The sequence below is a fragment of the Trachemys scripta genome, chromosome 7 (assembly GCF_013100865.1).
Source record: "Trachemys scripta elegans isolate TJP31775 chromosome 7, CAS_Tse_1.0, whole genome shotgun sequence".
Classification (NCBI taxonomy): Eukaryota; Metazoa; Chordata; order Testudines; family Emydidae; genus Trachemys; species Trachemys scripta.
This window is the reverse complement of record NC_048304.1, coordinates 93,220,930-93,240,591: the sequence shown is the minus strand read 5'-3', so window position 1 is coordinate 93,240,591 and position 19,662 is coordinate 93,220,930. Positions and strand designations below refer to the sequence as shown.

Sequence of the window (19,662 nt, the reverse complement as noted above, 5' to 3'; positions counted from 1 at the left end):
CAAAATGAGAGGAAAGAACAGAGGAGTGCAGACACGGATGTGAGAGTTAAACCCTTGAGCTTTTTTTGTCCCATGCAATTCTCATTCATTGAACTTGGTGGTCAGTGATGCAGCATCAGCTTCTAGTGAGGCTGTTGAATTTTTTAATGTAATTCAAAGCATCTATGTATTTTTCTCTGCATCAGCTCATTGATGGCAAATTTTGAAGCAACATCTGGGAACATCCTCTCTGACACTGAAACCACTGAGTGCCACACGATGAGAAAGTTGAGTGGAGGCGATAAAGCTTATCAAACACCAAATTGGGAAGATAGATGATGCCATAGTTGCCATTATGGAGGATAGTGCTTTGACAGGAACTGTTCATGGGAGAACAGTGGCAGAGGAAAATGGAATCACCAGAAACGTACATAACTTCAAATTTCTGTGCAGCTTAGTGTTTGAAGTAAATGTTGTAAGCAAGAGACTCCAAGGTGTTGACCTTGATATATCTGGAGCAATGGAACAACTGGGCAAAGCAAAGTCATACCTACAGTCTTATTGGTCAGATGAGGAATTTCAAAACGTTCTGAAGAGTGCATAGAAGTTGGCAGAAGAACTTCACACTGAAGCTATTTTCCCACCCATTCAAGAATACAAGGGTCATCGAAGAAGAAGATATTTTGATTACAAGGCACAGGATAATCCCATAAGAGACCCCAAACAACAATTCAAAGTTGAATTCTTTAACCAGGTGCCAGATTGTGCAATACAGTCAGTTGAAGAACGTTTCATGCAGCTCGAGGAACACAGCAGTACATTTGGGATGTTGTATGATATTCCAAAACTCCTCGCTATACTTGAAGAAGACCTACACCAGCAATGCAGGACACTAGAGACAGTTTTGACACATGATGACATGCGCGATATTGATGCGAGTGATTTAGGTGATGAACTGAAAGCCCTTTCAAGATACATTTCAGCAGGATCAACTCCAAAGACTGTTCTGGAATATATGTGCACAAATAAGATGACCACCCTCTTTCCAAATGCTTTTGTTGCTCTGCGCATACTTCTAACACTTCCTGTAACAGTTGCCAGTGGAGAACGCAGCTTCTCCAAGCTGAAGTTAATAAAAACACATCTACGCTCCACAATGACACAGGAGAGGCTGGTCGGCCTTGCAACCATCTCAATAGAGCATGAGCTGGTCCAGACTGTGGACCTTCCGTGCCTTCTTTGCAACCAAGAAGGCACAGAAAGCACCACTTTGATTATTCAAACAGATAAAAATGCCAGTGTTTACTATGCAGACAAGAAAAGTAACATTTGCTGTTCAGGCATTTGAAAGTTAAGTGTTACTTAAAATTTTTGAACAAGGCATTTTAAGTTGTTAGTTCTCCTTTATTGGGGTAGGTAGCAGACCAGTACCATGAGAGGAGTAAAACAGGAAGAAGGCAGAATTGAGACCTTTCAAAGTTTTGGCCCAAGCGAGGGGACATGGGGGTGTCATTTGAGCTCCCCGCCTCAGGTGCCAAAATGTTGTGGGCCGGCCCTGATGGCAAGCCAAACCCTATTCAAGATTTAAGTAGTAACTAAACAAAATATGTGGATTCCAAGTAGCATTTGTCTTCTGCAGTTTTTCCATTTTTACTCCATACTCATCCATTCATCCTCATGAAAGAAAAGCCTTGGCAACTGTGGTTGGAGGTTGAGTCAACGGCTTCTGTTACACACATGGAACAGTCATATGCTTCAAGCACAAATGCAGGGACATTCAGAGAGATGTAGTGAGAAAGTTCTGAAAAGCCTGCCACATCTGTGATAGATGGGTGTCTACAGGCACTCACTTCTGTACTGCTGTAGATGAAATAGCCTCCGCACCATTTTATGGTTTCAAGGACTCAAAGATCTCCATACTGACCATAAATACTATATAGTTTATTATTTGTATTATAGAAGCACCTAGAGACCCCAATTGAGATCAAGGCCCTGTTGCACTAGTTGCTGAACAAGCACATAGTGAGAGAGACAGTCCTTGGCCCAAAAAACTTGCAATGTAAATAGACAAAAACCAACAAAGGGTGGGAGGGGAAAAAGAGGCACAGAGAAGTAAAGTGACTTGCCCAAGTTTACATCCTAGGTCAGGTCCAGAACTCTGCTTTTGGGAGTGCCTGTCCAGTGCCCTATCCTCTAGATCATGCTGCTTTCTCTGTGCATGTTATAGCCCAAAGCACTTGCTATAGCTTTCTGTAGTTTAACACACTGTAGTAAGTGAGGTGGTTGTGTGATTTGTAGTTAATATGAAAGCACAGGGAATATATTAGCATTGTTAGATATAGACCATTTTCTATAGTCATTGTAGTTTATCAATGGTATATCAAAAAAGCCAAAATGTAAAAAATAATGTTCCCCAAGAACTGTAACCCACAGTGAAAATAAATATCCTTAACAATACGGTAAATATTACAAAAGAATATTAGGTCACACTGAGCTGGAGTTTTACTAATAGTATTGAGTAAGGTCTCTTTTCTTTGTAAGTATCTTCTCTATTATTGTTATTCAGTAGAGACCTGATGTTTATTAATGGGTAAATGTGAAAAGTGGTGACCGAATGTTCAAGTTCACTAGTTATAGTTGCTGAAAGCAATAACATTTGAAACAGTTTTACTGTCAGATCCAAGTCTGTTATTTATTTTTAGGAGAAAACATCCATAAATGGAAGAAACAATGAATGTTTATAATATTGCTGTAAAGAATCAGAGTCAGATGGTACATTCTTCTGCTGCTGCTGGTATTGTGGCTTGACATTATGTGGTATTTAAATCTCTAGGTCAAGACCCTAGGGAACATACTTATCTAGAGAAGCCAGCTACTACAAGTGTGACTATCACTCTTCTCCTCATGGAGAAGCAGGTCTGCCAACAGGGTAGGGGCAAAGAGTGCAGTTGCCCAGGGGCCTAGGTGATTTAAAAGGGTCTGGGGGCCCCCAGCTGCCGCTGGCAATGCAGTAGGGCTAAGGCAGGCTTCCTGCCCAACCTCGCTCCACTTGAATCCGGATTCCAGAAGTGGCTAATGTCCCTGCGGCCCCTGGGAGGGATGCAGGCGGTCTCTGTGCGCTACCCCCACCCCAAGCACCTACGCCGCAAATCCCATTGGCCAGGAACTGGGGCCAATGGGAGCTGCAGGGGCGGTGCCTGTGGGCAGCAGTCCGCAGAGACCCCCTGGGACCCCCGCCTAGAAGCTGCTGCCAGAGGTGTGTGCTGGTCACTTTTGGGAGCCACCCAAGGTAAGCACCGACCCCCTGGCCCCCTCCTGCACCCCAACCCCCTGCCCCAGCCTAGAGCCCACACCCAGCACCCAAACTCCCTCCCAGAGCCCAACCCTGCACCCCGTCCTACACCAAAACTTCCTCCTAGAGCCCAACCCCGCACCCCGTCCTACACCCAAACTCCCTCCTAGAGCCCGACCCCACACCCCCTCCTGTGCCCAAACTCCCTCCAAGAGTCTGCACCCCTCCAGCACCCAAACTCCTTCCCAGAGCCCATACCCCTCCCACACCCAAACTCCCTCCCAGAACCCACACCCCAACCCCCTGCCCCAGCCTGGTGAAAGTGAGTGAGGGTCGGGGAGAGCGAGCAACGGAGGGAGGGGGGATGGAGTGAGCAGGGGGAGGGGCCTCGGAGAAGGGGCAGGACATGGGCATGATCTCAGGAAAGGGATGTGGCAGGGGAAAGGGCAAGGGTCTTTGGGTTTGCGCGATTAGACAGTTGGCAACCCTACCGGGGGGGGGCATGTGGAAGCCCTGGCCATGCCGGCAGCTCTCTGAGCACCAGCAGCACAGTCGACAGCTCTCTGGGCACCAGCCAGCACAGGCGCAGCACCTCCCAAATGTCAGGTGGACCGCGACGGCAGCTTGTGTGTGCGTGGGGGCCCATTGACTATTCTGCCCTGGGGCCCAGAATTGCTGTCGGCAGGCCTGTGGAGAAGGGAGCTGTCTTTTTTAAAGTCTGGTGCCACATTGTAGGGTCTAGTTCACTACTGATTATAGTCCCCATCACACTTTTGGGGGCTGTTACATCATAATAAATTACTGGGATTATTTGTTTTCGTAGCCACCCTGCAGGGTTGCTGTCAGTTCCAGTCTGTCTCACTTTTCTATGTACCTCAACAGCCCTTATCGGTTTTGGAAAAGAAAGAGAATACCATTTATTTGATAGGTTCCATTGCTAGTAGTGTGAATATATTCAACAGGGGGTGGGATAGCTCAGTGGTTTGAGCATTGGCCTGCTAAACCCAGGGTTATGAGTTCAACCTTGAGGGGGCCATTTAGGGATCTGGGGCAAAAATCTGTCTGGGGATTGGTCCTGCTTTGAGCAGGGGATTAGACTAGATGACCTCCTAAGTTCTCTGCCAACCCTGATATTCTATGAACAGTATGTAAATAGGCCAAATTCAATGTGGGTTTATGCCTGCTGGGACTCTGTGATTAGTGGGCTTGCATAGGGTGTTAATTTTAAATTTAACCCACTAGGACCAGTAATTAAGATAATGGTATGAGATCAATACTTATGATTTTGTGTTCTTATATATATATATATATATAAGACATTGCTTGGAGGCCCCAGTTTAGTTGAAACTCCATTGTGCTTGGCACTGCATGTATGCATAACAAGAGACAGATTTCAGGGAAGGGGCTTACAGAGTTAAATAGACAAGACAAAGAGTGTGGAAAAGGAAATATTATTAGCCTCATTTTTCAGGTTGGAACTCAGGCTCAGAGATTTGCCCAAGATAACATAGGATGTCTTTGGTAGAGCCAAAAAATGAATCCCAATCTCCTGAGTCTCAGCCCAGTACCTTAAAGATCATCCTTCCTCTTCCTTGTAGTAAGGATTCTGAGAAACCAATAATCCGACAGGAAGTTTGGACAATGCAACCTCTTTGCTTCCATGTCAGCAAGGCCTCAAGAGGTTACAGACTCCTTGGATGCTGCTTTTGTCCAAACAGTATCTGAAAGCAATTGCTTCCTATCAGGAGCACCATTTCAGATTGGGGAGGCACAACTCCCGGCTGGTGAGGGGTGAGGAGCAAGCGGCAGCGGGAGGGGTCGCTCCCAGCCTGTGGTACGAAACTCCGGGAGAGGCAGGGGGCTGGTGCCCCCTGCCCTCTCTAAATGGCACTGCTCCTTCCTACTCAGTAATTTTTGGAAGGTAATAATAATAATACTGACCGTATTAGAGAACCTACTTTCTGCTACTCAATAGTGACACAATAGTTCAGAAAGGCATGAGTTTTTGTTAAACCATTCTGTAATCTCCAGCATATTATACAGTGGCAATGATTAACGTTATATTAAGGTTGTATCTAAATTTTCAAGGTTAATGGAATTTATGCACTCAGATAAGAGATGTGAAGGTTACTTGATTTATGCCTGTTTAGTTTTTCCAGCCCATTACATTTAACAGAAGTAGATAGGGTAGAAAGGAAACCAGTGTGTTTTTATGTAAATTAGTTCATTTTAATTTCTAATAGAATACATTGTGGGACTCAGCTTTACACTGACACCACATTTTACTAATGCATTTTAATTCATATGGATATATATTTGCTTACATTAACTTTTTTGGTTACATTAGGAGGTGTTACATTGCAGCACTGGGCATTCCTAAAACCAACATGTATAATGCACAAATTTGTCTTTCACTGAAACTTAGTTTAATCCCTCAAGCTATATACCCTTGGCCCTCATCATCATAGCCTGATTGTTTTCCATGATAAAGTTGGACATATATAGTATGAAATAGTTGGACATATATAGTACTATGCATCCCAGGAACACGTGTCTGCTGCTATTGCTCATGCCCTTCAGGTACGAAACTCTCAAAGGACCATATCCTGTGTTGATTTCTGTAAAGCTATGTCTGCCTGACAATATTCTGTAATGTCCTGAGTGAACTTTATTGAATTAAGTTAAACCTTGTTGAAGTAGTTTTAATACCTTTGGGATCCATTGTATTTAAAATGCAGTTCTCTGTGTGTTACTGTGGAATTGCATGTGTATATCTTCTATAAGAGATTAATACAATCGCTGGAAGGTATTAGGAACTTCAAAGGGCTTTTTTTTTTTTAATAATACTCATGAAGTGGATTTCCTAGGAAAGTGCCTGTGGGCAAGGGGAATGCAAATGACTCTCTTCGCATCCACATTTTTGAAGCCAGGTCCTCCCTGGGGAAGAAAAACCCATTGTATACTAATTACCTGCTCCTGGAAACTCCAGATCAAAGACCCCTGAACTGTATAAAGGGTGGACAAAATGTGTTCTGACCATGCTTGTTCTGAACTGAAACTGTTATGAGATTGTCATCAGAAAGGAAACCCCTTGGGTGGGGCACTGAAGAGCTGCTCCTTCCAAAGCCCATGCTAGAGTTGGGTTAATCTCTGGCAAGCTTATTAGCATGCATGCAGTTTCTTAATATGCTTTCTCTGTAATGGTTTTTAGTTTAAGAATAAAATAGGCCTGCCTAGAAAGAACTGTATGGGAACTTAAAACTGTAGACAATCACTCTGCTAACCATCTAGGAAGAGAAAGCAAGCAGGTATGCTTGGGCAGCCTGTCTCTGCTGGGAATAAGACAGTGAAGGCAGGGAACTGTCCAGCCTGGAAATACCCTAGTCCAGGGGTCGGCAACCTTTCAGAAGTGGTGTGCCAAGTCTTCATTTAATTACTCTAATTTAAGGTTTTGCGTGCCAGTAATACATGTTAACGTTTTTAGAAGGACTCTCTCTCTAAGTCATTATTATATAACTAAACTATTGTTGTATGTAAAGTAAATAAAGGTTTTTAAAATGTTTAAGAAGCTTCATTTAAAATTAAATTAAAATGCAGATCTTATCAGTTTAGTGTGATCTTTGCCTTTGCTTTTCCTTGCTGAGTTTTCCAATGTCTGGCACGTATTTGGATACTTTAAGATGCACACAGGCTTCTGAGTGATCGGTTGTTAACCCACTCCGAGGGGGACAGAAAACAGATTTCATGTGTGAAAATGCCTGTTCACACAGGTATGTGGATCCAAATGCTGAAAGCATTGTAAACGCAATTTTCTTCAAACAGTTAAATTTTACTGGCAGGGACGTCCAGCAGGTCAGAATAGAGGCCCCATGATCTCTCTCAGTAGCTTCAAGTGCAGATCTCCAAACTTTGATGCCCACAGTTCTGAGCTTTTTAACTGAATGAGCTGCATTTCGAAATCTTCAACACCCATCCAGTGAAATACAGACAAATCCAAGTCGCTTTCGTTGAACTTTTCAGGTCTAATTAGAAAAGAAAGCTTTGGGCCAAATTGCTGGAAATCTTGAAATCTGTCAGAAAATTCTGATTCCAGTTCTTGCATGTACATTCCAATCTCATTGACACTGACATTCCAACGTGTCGATAGCTCTTTTATGTGTTGGAAGTAGCGGAGAGTTGAAGTTCGAATACCCTGAGAAAAAACTGCTAGTTTTACAACAAATGTCTTCCAGGCTTCATAAAGATCCAGAACCATTTGGCCTGCACCCTGGAGACAGAGGTTTAGTTCGTTTAGGTGAGTGGAGATGTCAGTTAGAAACATGAGCTTATACAGCCATTTGTCATCCAGTTCGGGGTAGTTTTGTCCTTTTTCCGACAAAAAGGCCTTGATTGCATCAAAACAGTTTACAAAGTGCACCAAAACCTTGCCACAACTTAGCCACCAAATGTTGCTGTGAAGTGGAATGTCATTATAAGGACTGTCCATCTCTTCTAGCAGTGCTTGAAACTGTAAGTCAAAGCAGATCGAGCAACAAGGAAATTCACAATTTATATGTTCATATTCATCACATTATTAAGCTCTGAATTAGAAATTTTAGCACATAGGTTTTCTTGATGGATGATACAGTGAAATTTGACTGTCGGGTGGCCAATTTGATCTTCAAGTAACTTTACAAATCCCTTCTGTTTTCCAACCATTGCAGGAGCACCATGTGTTGTGTCACAAAATATTTTTCTGATGTCAAATCCTCGTTCTTCAAAATGGTTTACAAAACTTTCCACTCTATCTTCTCCCTTTGTTGTGCCATGCAGGGATTTTAGGCAACAAAGTTCCTCTTGGATTTCACCGGAAGCAATATTTTGCAACAGCTGCCAAACATGGAACGTCGTTTATATCCACGCTCTCATCAATTGCAACGCTAAACACTGCTGTGTCTTTTAATGCAGTTGTCTGCTTTTCGTTAAGGTTTTCTGCCATTTCGCTTATGTGCCTCTCAACTGTTCTGGCAGAGACAGGCAGTTCTTTTATTCTAGATACGATTGTATCTTTATTTGGCAAATCATTGAACAAAACCTCAGAATTTCTGAGAAAAACTTCTTTTATATATTCCCCACCTGTAAACGGCTTTCCATTTTTTGCAATGCACTGTGCAATCTTGTAACTTTCTTCTGTGGCTTGATTTTTACTTACACTTAAGCATTTAAAAACATTGCTTTGCTTCTCATATCCTGCTACTGCCTTTTTGATCGATTCAGTCTTGTCTGCTTTGTCAAGAAAGGTTTTCTTGTGCTTCATTTGAAAATGTCGAACACTTGATGTGCGACAAACAACATTTTCAAAACAGAAAGCACAAACAGCATAGTCGTTCTGTTGAATGAATCCAAATGTCTGTCCAAGAAGGCTGAAATGAACAGATATCTAACTTTGCTTTCTTAGGAGCTGACATTTTGTCAAATGTACCCCTCAAATCACAGTGGGGAAAAAAAATCGCGACAGATGGGACGCACAACATCAAACGCAGTGCACTGTTCCATGTGGCATGATAGTGATATAAGCAGCAAATCAGGACTTAAAAATATCCCGGTGGTGCCGGAACAATTTTTAAGGTGGAGGTGCTGAGTTGCACCCCCTCTTGCCCCTGTCCGCACCCCTCACTGCCCCAGCCTGGAGTCAGTGGGCCACAGCTGGGGGTGGCTGCAGAGCGCCAGGCCGAGGCCAGGAGCTGAGCCCCGGACTGGCGTCCGGGACCCCAGGCCAGCAGCGGAGCCACCCAGACTGGTGGCTGAGACCCGGGGCTGGTAGACAGAACACCGGCTGGCAGGGGGCCGTCGGACAGAACCGCAGGCCGGCAGCAGAGCCCCGAGGCTGGCGGCCAGGACCTGGGCAGTGTGAGTGCCACTGAAAATCAGCTCTCGTGCTGCCTTTGGCACGTGTGCCTATGGCACATAGGTTGCTGACCCCTGCCCTAGTCAGAACTCCACCCAAGAAAGGCAACAGCTGGAAGCCTGAGTGTGGGTGCCACTGCTGAACCACTGAATGGAAATACAGGTTCAGTTGCCCTGAACTGTGAAACTGCTTTACAAGTGACTTTTAATTAATGCTCAATCATGCTAGTAATTTAACTCTTTTGGGATTAAATCCTGCTAGCCTCAACTAAGTATTCCCATTAGCTTAATTGTGAGTGTGAGGTGTTGTACCTCACCCATTTATAGTACCAACACAAACCTTAAAATGCTTCAGCTAATAAATAGACATTTTGAAGGCTCCTCAGTCAGGCACTTTCTGTCCTGTGACAATTGAACTCCAGACCTTTCCAGTATGAACTCTGATTTTTACATCTTGGAATGCCCTGGGGAACTTTCTGTTCATCATGGTGGCACAATCTCCAGTCAGTGATTTCACAGAATAGAATTCTCCATGACATCTACAGCTTGTCTCCAGGACTCCAAGACTTAGCAGAAGATAATATTCTAATGCAAAAGGTGAGAGAGAATGAAAACAACAAAAATACTATAACTTTTATAGTATCTATGTTACAATATGCGATCACTTATCATGGAGGTGCAATTCCAGCCAACCACAATAACCATTCTCAGCCCACTCCTGACCCAGACTTCAGAAGTACAGAATGATTTGACTAGAAGCTCACTGTAACTGGCCAGTCCAGGCTGTGAAGGATATGGCACAGTTACCAAAGTCTACCTTTCACACTCCTGTCATGCCAGTGATGCTTAACGTCAGTGATGTTGCTGAGTGATTGTTGCCACTGGATTCTTACTTAAAGAAGTAGCATTAGCCATAATTTGCTACCTTGCAATTAGGACACCAGTGTGGCACTTTACAATAGTCTCACCATCTAAATGGAACTTGAGTCATAAAAGTTTCTTAGAATAAAATATTTGTATTCTAAGTTCAAGAACTAACATTTAAGAAATATTTACAACATGGAAACCTGTCAGTAGACTGCATTTTATTCATAAACTCTATGACAAACCCTATTGTTTCTATAGCACTTATGTAATTTGTTTTCTTAGTCTTTTGTAATCCTAAATGTAATAACTTTTATCAGTTATAGCTAGATGCCTTTGTTCTCAAGCATTGTTGAATTGAAAGTTGTAATGTATTTTAATTTTGTTTAGTTAATAAACACTTGATGTGAGTGTTGAAGAAATGGCATTTCTTTCTAATTATGTAATCATAAAACGTATTATAATGTACTACTAAAATGATCGAATCATGGAATACAATTGCAAAGTCTGTTGTTTCTCTTGGAAGCACAAAGGTAAGAGTAAAACAATGTATCCTATCCAGTTTAGTGGCGTGGATCTATACACTTTATTTATAGAATACCTCTTGTACAATCACTTATATTGCTCTAAGCACAGTGATAAGTCAAAATGTGAAAGAGTAATTGCTTCTTTGGGTGAATTGTAGACTATGTACCAAGGGTTAAATTCCAGACATTAGCTAAGTAAAAACCCAACTTTCAGAATCTTTTATAAAAAACTTTTGTAAGCAAAAAATGATACCGTCTTTACATAATTAGAAAGATTCTACATCTGGGGTGAAATCCTGGCCCCACTGAAGTGAATGGGAGTTTTGCCATTGACTTCAATGGCAACAGGATTTTACCCTAGGAGAATAACTGTCTCTACAGGAAAGCAGGTTCTGCCTATCCTAAAGGTGATTAAGTTGACATGAATTAACTGCAAGTTTGAAAAAGTGCAGAAGACAGGAATAGAGAATGTAAAATAAAATCTAAAATATTTATTCAATCTCTTTATGGCAGGCACATGAAATAGTTTACCCATAAATCAATGAACCATGTAGTAACTCTACTTTATCGTTCTAGGTACCTTGGAATAACAAGACCACTTACATATCCTGTGAGGCAGAATGGAAAATGTATGGCTAAAATGATCTTGTGTGTATGGCTCCTCTCTGCCTCTATCACCATACCACCACTTTTTGGTTGGGCCCAAAATGTGAACGATGAAAAAGTTTGTTTAATCAGTCAAGACTTTGGTTACACAATTTACTCCACTGCAGTTGCATTTTATATCCCGATGTCAGTGATGCTTTTCATGTACTATCAGATTTACAAGGCTGCTAAGAGGAGTGCTGCTAAACACAAGTTTGCTGGTTTCCCACGGCCAGAAGAAAATGAAGGCATGGTTTCTGTGAATGGAGTTATAAAGCTACACAAGGAATCAGAAGAATGTACAAATTTTTCACGACTCCTTAAACATGATAGAAAAAACATTTCCATCTTCAAGAGAGAACAAAAAGCTGCCACTACCCTGGGAATTATTGTTGGGGCCTTTACTGTGTGCTGGTTGCCATTTTTCATCCTTTCAACTGCCAGACCCTTTATCTGTGGTACAGCATGCAGCTGCATCCCATTTTGGGTTGAAAGAACATTTCTATGGTTGGGTTATGCAAACTCTCTCATTAACCCCTTTATATATGCCTTCTTCAATCGGGACCTGAGGACAACCTATCGCAATCTACTACAATGCAGATATAGGAATATCAACCGGAAACTATCGGCTGCAGGGATGCACGAGGCTCTGAAGCTTGCAGAAAAGCCAGAATTTGTGCTGTAAGGTCACTTATCCCTTTTTACAATAATTCCCTATTTTATATACATTTTCTTTCAACTCTGAAGAGAAAGCTAATCAGAGAAACTGCCCCGATGAAATCATTAACTATCTGTAAGACACAGCTCCTAAACTTAGTCCTAAGCTCCACAGTTTTTTGCTGTAGTAAGGACTGGGCCCTAGAGTATTTGGGATTTTAGCATACACCAACCCTTTCCACTTTATACTATTATAAAAGGAAACAATGTTAGACAAAATTGGACTGGGGAAATTGTATCATTTGGGATTATTATTATTTATATGTTTCAGAATGGTAGCCATGTTAGTCTGTATCAGCAAAAACAATGAGGAATCCTTGTGGCACCTTAGAGACTAACAAATTTATTTGGGCATAATCTTTCATGGGCTAAAACCCATTTCATCAGATGCATGGAGTGGAACATACAGTAGGGAGGTATAAATACACATTGGCCAAACCAGACAGTCTCTACGCCAAAGAATAAATGGACACAAATCTGACATCAGGAATTATAACATTCAAAAACTAGTAGGAGAACACTTCAATCTCCCTGGTCACTCAATAATAGACTTAAAAGTGGCAATTCTTCAACAAAAAAAACTTCAGAAACAGACTCCAATGAGAAATTGCAGAACTGGAATTAATTTGCAAACTGGACACCATCAAATTAGGCCTGAATAAAGACTGGGAGTGGATAGGTCAAAACTAAATAAATTTGTTAGTCTCTAAGATGCCACAAGTACTCCTTGTTGTTTTTATAAAAACTAATTTCCCCTTGCTAAATACTCACACCTTCTTGTCAACTGTTTGAAATGGGCCACCTTGTTTACATTGGCCTCATTAGCACTACAAAAGTGATTTCCACCCCTTCTTGTCAACTGTTGAGAAGCCCACATCCAACTTAATTGAATTGGCTTGTTAGCACTGACCCCCCACTTGGTAAGGCAATGCCCGTCTTTTCATGTGCTGTATATTTATACCACCCTACTGTATGTTCCACTCCATGCATCTGATGAAGTGGGTTTTAGCCCATGAAAGCTTATGCCCAAATACATTTGTTAGTCTCTAAAGTGCCACAAGGACTCCTCGTTGTTTTTATTATTTATATGTAATAATTTTATTCACTTGATTACCTGTGAATGAACATTAGTGAAGGTTACTATCACTTTTGTATACCTTCCAATGAAACAGCATTTATCGCTATGAAAAAATACACATTGATTATATGAACGAGATCATCTGCTGGTATAATCTGGTGAAGCTTCAATGGTGCCATGTTGATTTATGCCAGCTGAGGATCTCGTCCCACATCTCTAACTTAACATAGGAAACTGGTATATAACCTATTTTAAGACCAGGAAAAGGCAATCTGGCCCTTACCTGACCCTGCTTAATCTAAGTCTTCTGATTTTATCAGCTGAGCCCACCTTCTCTAATTTACACTTGAACTTTCCCAGACTCAGATCTAGTGTTCTGTTGGCCTTGATATTCTTTGCTCAACAACAGTAGTGAATTGTCTGAGTTTATCGCAGTTTTCTACTTTCTAGAGCCCATCTGCTAGTTTGTGAACCACTCTTCTGTATCAAATATAAAACTCGATACCTAAGAAATCATCTTTTGGTCACTACTCATATGATTATCTAATCTTTTTTCAAAATTATTAAGTCTTTTTCAGTAATGCATTCAACCTTGCCTAAAAACTTGGACAATTGTTCTATTTGTTGCCCTGCGCAGCAGCCTCTCTAAGGGCTTGATCCTGCTCTCATTGAAATCAATGGCAAAATTCCAACTGACTTGCATGGAGCAGGATCAAGCCTTTTATCAATAATATACTTTCTGTGGAATGATGCTCAGTACTGTGCACCATATTCCAGGTAATACTCAACAAGTTACAGTTCAGTAATGGTCTCAGGGTGTCAGATCATTCATTTTGCTTTCTGTCCCTTGCTAACATACATGTAGTTTGCTCTATTTATTAGAGCTGTGCACTTAGGCTATAGATGTTCAGTTTTACCCCAAATAACTCCCAAATCCTTTCCTTATCATTGTGTTGGATGACTGTTCTATTTGGCGCCTATTTCTTATCTTGATCTCTTCTTCCAGGTTAACTATTTTAAAGTTGTCTACAGTGGTCACCTTTGCCATCTGCTGATCCAGTCACCTAACACTGGAGGATTCCCTTCTTCTTACTGATCTCTTTGAGTTCACATATGAATGAATATTAGAAACCACTTCACCAATTGGTGTTCCTACATTTTGCAAATGTTAAGCTTAAGAAAGGAAAACTTGGAGGTTTTGTAAAAGAAATCTCAGGAATAGCTAATATTGCATCATTGCCAATTAAACCCTTTCTATTATTTCACAGTTTTAATACTCCCAATTTTTTTTTAGAGAAAGATAATTTCTGAGGAGAAAGCATACTCATTACAAAGTAGTCTCCCTCACTATAAGTTAGCAATAAGGTCATCTCATACATTCTATTATCTTATCATGCCAAAATGTATTCTGGGCTAAATTCTGCACTAACATTCACATTAAACTAACTTTAAATGAATTCAGTGGTGTTACTTGAGACATACACCAATGCAGAATTTGTCCCAGTCTTCTTGTATAGAGTTTGTAAAATCACTGGAAGTGCACAAGGTTGCAGGCAGTAGCTGATGTTTACCAGATACATAGATGTGTACCAATATTCCCTCACTACCTTGCTCACATGCATCACTGTGCACCCTGCTGGCAGGCTTCATGCACAGTTACATTTGAGCCATTCAAGAGACCTTTATTTGCCAGGAGGCATCTGCTTCCTGCTGGAAGAAGGGGCTTAAGGGCTCCCACTCCACCTACTGTCTTCTGTCTGAAGTAAGGGTGTCCCAAGGCACCCCGTCCTCCCACGGAAAGAGTGAAAGTAGTGAATGATAGTGGTATATATGTGAGTGAGAGAGATATGTCTCTACTGTGGTGATAAACATTAGTACAAAACCCTAAAACAGATTACATCTGTCTCTCAGACAGACAGAAAGTTAAGGGAGGTTATACAGGATGGAGAGAGGAAAAGGGAAATGAAAGGGGGCAAGGAGCGTACCAGGAATGTAAGTTATAAGAGAAATATATGAGGAAAGACAGCTAGTAAATGGACGGGAAGGAAGATGAAAAAATATGTGAATGATAAATAAGATGAACAGAAAGGGAAGCAGCGTAGCCTGGGGGAGAAAATGGGGGTGGGAGAGATTGGACTCCTGGGTTTTAAATTTAAGCTCTAGTTGTTTTTGTTCCTCATACGGAAAAAAAAATTAGAGGCAACCTGGGCAGCCCCCATGAATCTGAGGACAGAGACATGAACTGATCTAATTTGCATCCCGGTGAAATGAATGGAGCTGCACGGGTGCTGAGAGCAGAATTTGGCCCAGAATGGTACTGGGGCTGGTGTTGCCATAAATAAATTTTTATATCTAACATGAAATGAATTATTTTGACATCAGAGGTCACCCATCTGCCCAGACATATGTTTTAAGATTACACAATTTAAGGCCAGTTTATTTTTAACTGGGGAGTGCCTAAAGTTAAGTACCTAAATCAATATACTGAAGTCAATGGGAGCTGCAGGTGTCTTTAGTATCCAGCTTTATGTCCCCACATCTGAGAATTATGGCTTAAGTTTTTTCAGCAATCTGATCCTCAGGTGTGGGGATTCTTGCTGGATCTGGGAGGTATTTAGAAAGCTTCTTGTTAATCAGAAAGGCTGAAAGACTTCTGAAATACCAAGTAAAAAGCTAATTTTGTTGGTGTTTTGGAATCTTTACAAAATATTTTTATATTTGATACTAAAGGTTCAATCTTGTCCTCTGGAGCACAGGGCAGCATAAGCTGGAGAGGAGAAAAGTACAGAAGGAGCCCTTTCACTCACGTAAGCACTCAGTCAGTATTTCTACAGAGAGGTGTGGCCACTTTATCAAGCAGGTCCATGCGTTCCATCTCAAAAGGGTTGAGGTCTGCCATTAGAAGTTGCATCTAGCCCTTGCTCCACAGCTGACTAGTATATATATTGCCACTGACAGCATATTTTAGCTGAACAAATGGTAGATGTACACATCTGCAACTTGGAAGAACAAAAGTGTAACCTACAATGGGGATGTTCCCACTAGGTAGGAAAGATTTTAAAATGTTCCTAATGTAAACACTCCCACTATAGGATATACTTGTCTCTTACCAATACCCATACTATTGAACCAGCTATGCAGCAACAGGAGTTATTTGGCTGGGGAAGTTCCAAACAGCATCCGTTTACTCCTTGTGGCCAAATATTTCTTCTTAGAAAGCTCATTCGCTTCCCTGTATTTCCTGGAATATTCTCTTTCCCATATTTATATTCACACTCCTAGGGCTCCAGAATTCCTTCCTAGTTAAAATTATATAATCTCTGGCTGTAAGGAAAAGTTGGCCAAATTCTGCCCTCTTTTACACCGAGGTATCTGGTATAACAGAGCAGAATGTGGTCCATGGTTTTGGAATTTGGCTGAAACAAAGATATGCTTTCCTTCTCCTGAGAATGCTCTCTCACTATCTTTACTGCTTTTAACTAACTAGCTTTGTGAAAAAGATATCTAGTAAATCACAAGGTTCCAAAAATCCCAGAGGAAATGATAACCTTAATTAACAACTTAGATATCTCTTCAGTGCCTGTTGAGGCAACATATTAGTGTAGTTTCTGTTTAGTTAACACTAAAGTTGTGTAAGTAATGGGAATCTTTATCCACAAATATTTACTTAAATTTGAAAGTGAAAGTGCTTTGTTTGTAAACCACTCTTGTGTTTACTTTCCATGTGCATTCCAGCAAATGAGTTTTACTTGCAAGAATGTGTGCAGGAACTACATTTTAAGCTCAAAAGCTGGAGTATATAGATAGTTGATATGGAATTCTGCTTGAGGTTCAGGTTTTCCAGGTCCCATTACCAAAGCCCAGGTACATAGGCAATTCATGTATTATTGTATCCAGCAACAAATTCTGACTTGCTTGCTCCCAGAACTGTTCAGTCTCCTTCATTCTCCATGGCTCCTGCCTAATGGACAGGGGCTTGTACATCCTGATCTGGAAAGCAGGGGAGTCACTCTAGGTTGCATTTCTATGCTTAGGGTTGATCTGTGCAGGTTCTCTATGGTTAGACTTTCTCAGGACTCACAGGGTATGTCTACACTGCAATATAAGCCCAGGGTTCAAACTCAGGCTCAAGTCTAACCCCCCTTCCAGTCACATACAAATTGTGCTAGCTCTGTCTCTGGCCCAGGATCCCATGGGGTGGAGGGTCCGAGCCTCAGTCAAGCCAGGTACCAGGGATCAAACCCTATGGCTTTCAAGTATCAGGGGGTAGCCGTGTTAGTCCGTATCTACAAAAACAACAAGGAGTCTGGTGGCCCCTTAAAGACTAACAGATTTATTTGGGCATAAGCTTTCATGGGTAAAAACTTCACTTCTTCGGATGCATCAACAAGTTATATGCATCCGAAGAAGTGAGGTTTTTACCTATGGCTTTGCTCTTTGGATGCAGCCCCACTGGACTCGTGCTCTGGGAGTCTCCACAAGTGTCCTACACTTGGACTGTCAAGTTTTCCAACACTGCACCACAAACAGGGCTACAGCAGCCACATTTTGGGAGGGTGCTAGGAAGTCTGGGATATGGCTGGTTGGAGTCGGGCCCACATAATGCAGTGTAGACACTGGAGACTCAGGGTGGGACCCAGGATTCAACAATTCTTAACCTAGGGTTACAAATGTGCATAGACACTCAAGCCCTAGGTTTACAAACCCAGACTCTGCTAACTCAAGTTCTACTAACCCTGGGCTTACATTGCGGTGTAGCTCTATCCCCAGAAACCCAACCAGACATTGAGCCTGAGGCACAGTCCTTCATGGCCAAAAACTTGGAACAACAATTAGAGTGCTCTAGCAATAACTAGGGATCATTAAGTAGCCAGGACCACCCCCACCTGAGCCAGGGCCAACTGGGAAACACCAAGATCCCACTCGTTTCGATTTCCTCCCACCTCCAGCAGCCCACCAGAACCTGGGTTTGGTGAGTGTCAGAGCACAATATAAGACCTATTTGTTTAACCACTCTTCTGATTAACTGATGGATTCAATTAATAGCAGAAAGTGGAGATCTGTTGTTGAGCCTTTGAAATGAAAGAATTATAATTTGTTTTTTTTTCCAAGTTATTTTTAACAGTTTAAAGCCAGGATCAATCTATCATTTTATGGTCATTTGATCAAAATAAAAATAATTTCTCATTTTCTCTTCCTATCCAGATATTATTTTATTATCCAATACCACACAGAGCCATAGATGTGCCAAATAATCTGAAATAAATGTACTGCAGACAGTTATTGAGTTAAGGGTGTCTATGAGTAAATCTATACTGCAAAGTTTTATCTCTTTGCTCCCTTTTCATGTTCTAGCTTTGTGGTGTATAACAAGCATCGAGTATATATAAAAGAACATGGTACTATTTTTACTATTCAACATAGCATTGCTAGAGCACTGTTGAGGTAAATTTAGAGATGTTCAACTAAGATTCTAAAATGCAGGACACAGAATACCAAGGAATCTTGAAAATGACGCCAATTATTTTGTGCACAGCTACCATCTTAACTTTCTATTTGATTTTTCTTGTCTTTCAGGAAAAACTGCTCAAGAGATAAACTTCTCTCAGGGAAAGCAAAGAAAAAAATTATCAGCAGATCCTGTTCATAGCTCACCGTAGATCTTAGGTTCTTTTCTTGTTCTTTAAAAAGAAAATCTCTCTTTGTCTATTGGTTTTTGTACAAGAAGTACATGCTAATAGTATCTTTATTGCTGTTATCTTGATTTTTTTTCTCTAAATAGTCATTGCCACACATGAGTTTGGTACATTTTTTGTCCTCTCATGTATTGAAAATGTATTGAAATTTGTTTATAATTTTTTTCAATGTTCATTTTCTATATATCTTAATAATGGTAGACTAGTAGCTCTTAACCTTTTTCAAACCAGGAACTCCTTCAGCCCCTCTCCCAAATAACCAAGACCCTTTCGCATTGAGCAGTATGGGAAGTACAGAGTGTTTGCAATCCCATGACACATGTTCACAACCCCCAGACTGACATCCCTCACTGTAGACAAAAGGCAGTCTGATTTTTTGCTTTCTTGTGGATGCTGATATATATATATATATATATAGACAAGGTAGGAAACATTTTAAGACTTAGTGAAGCTATGACTTTTTAAATTAGTATTATCATTATTTATCATTTATGATAGATTTACATATAGTTCTAATTGAATAAATAATGCCAGAATCAGAAATACATATTGAAATACCTAAGTTTCCAGAAGAGAGAAAGCCCACTGAGAGGAAACCTACTATATTGTTATAAACTATTGACATACCAGACTGGATAAATATTTTGCTCTTAGTTTTACATCTACTCAGTCAATAAAATATCAAAAATTCTCTTTTAATAGCGCAGATGTGTGGGCTTTCCTTATGTGTGGTCTTGTTAGTTCCAGAAAATGGTGTTTACAGTATGTTTAACTTTTTCTTTCTACATAAGAGAGAGCCACTGTAACACACTTGTTCTCTTATTTCTAAGAGCGCAAGTATTAAAGTCTGTCATGAATTAACAGAATGCAAATGACTAGACTCAGTAACTTAAAACACAGAATAATTTAGCCCCGTCTGTAAAAAAGGGATAATGGTACTGATTCCCTTTGTAAAGAGCTTTGGGATCTGCAGATGAA

At 41.0% G+C, this 19,662-nt stretch overlaps 1 protein-coding gene across 3 annotated transcripts in view; it reads left to right on the top strand.

The window, feature by feature from the left end:
• The window catches only part of HTR7 (5-hydroxytryptamine receptor 7), a 55,800-nt gene that overhangs the window by 28,755 nt on the left and 7,383 nt on the right, over window positions 1-19,662 (top strand). For 2 of the 3 annotated variants that reach the window (XM_034777210.1, XM_034777209.1), the window contains exon 2: window positions 11,125-11,874. In XM_034777210.1, the coding sequence (XP_034633101.1) occupies window positions 11,125-11,874 (750 nt within the window). Of the gene's footprint in view, window positions 1-11,124; window positions 11,875-18,565; window positions 19,084-19,662 lie in introns of those variants that run through there. The other variant, XM_034777208.1, reaches the window with a different exon arrangement.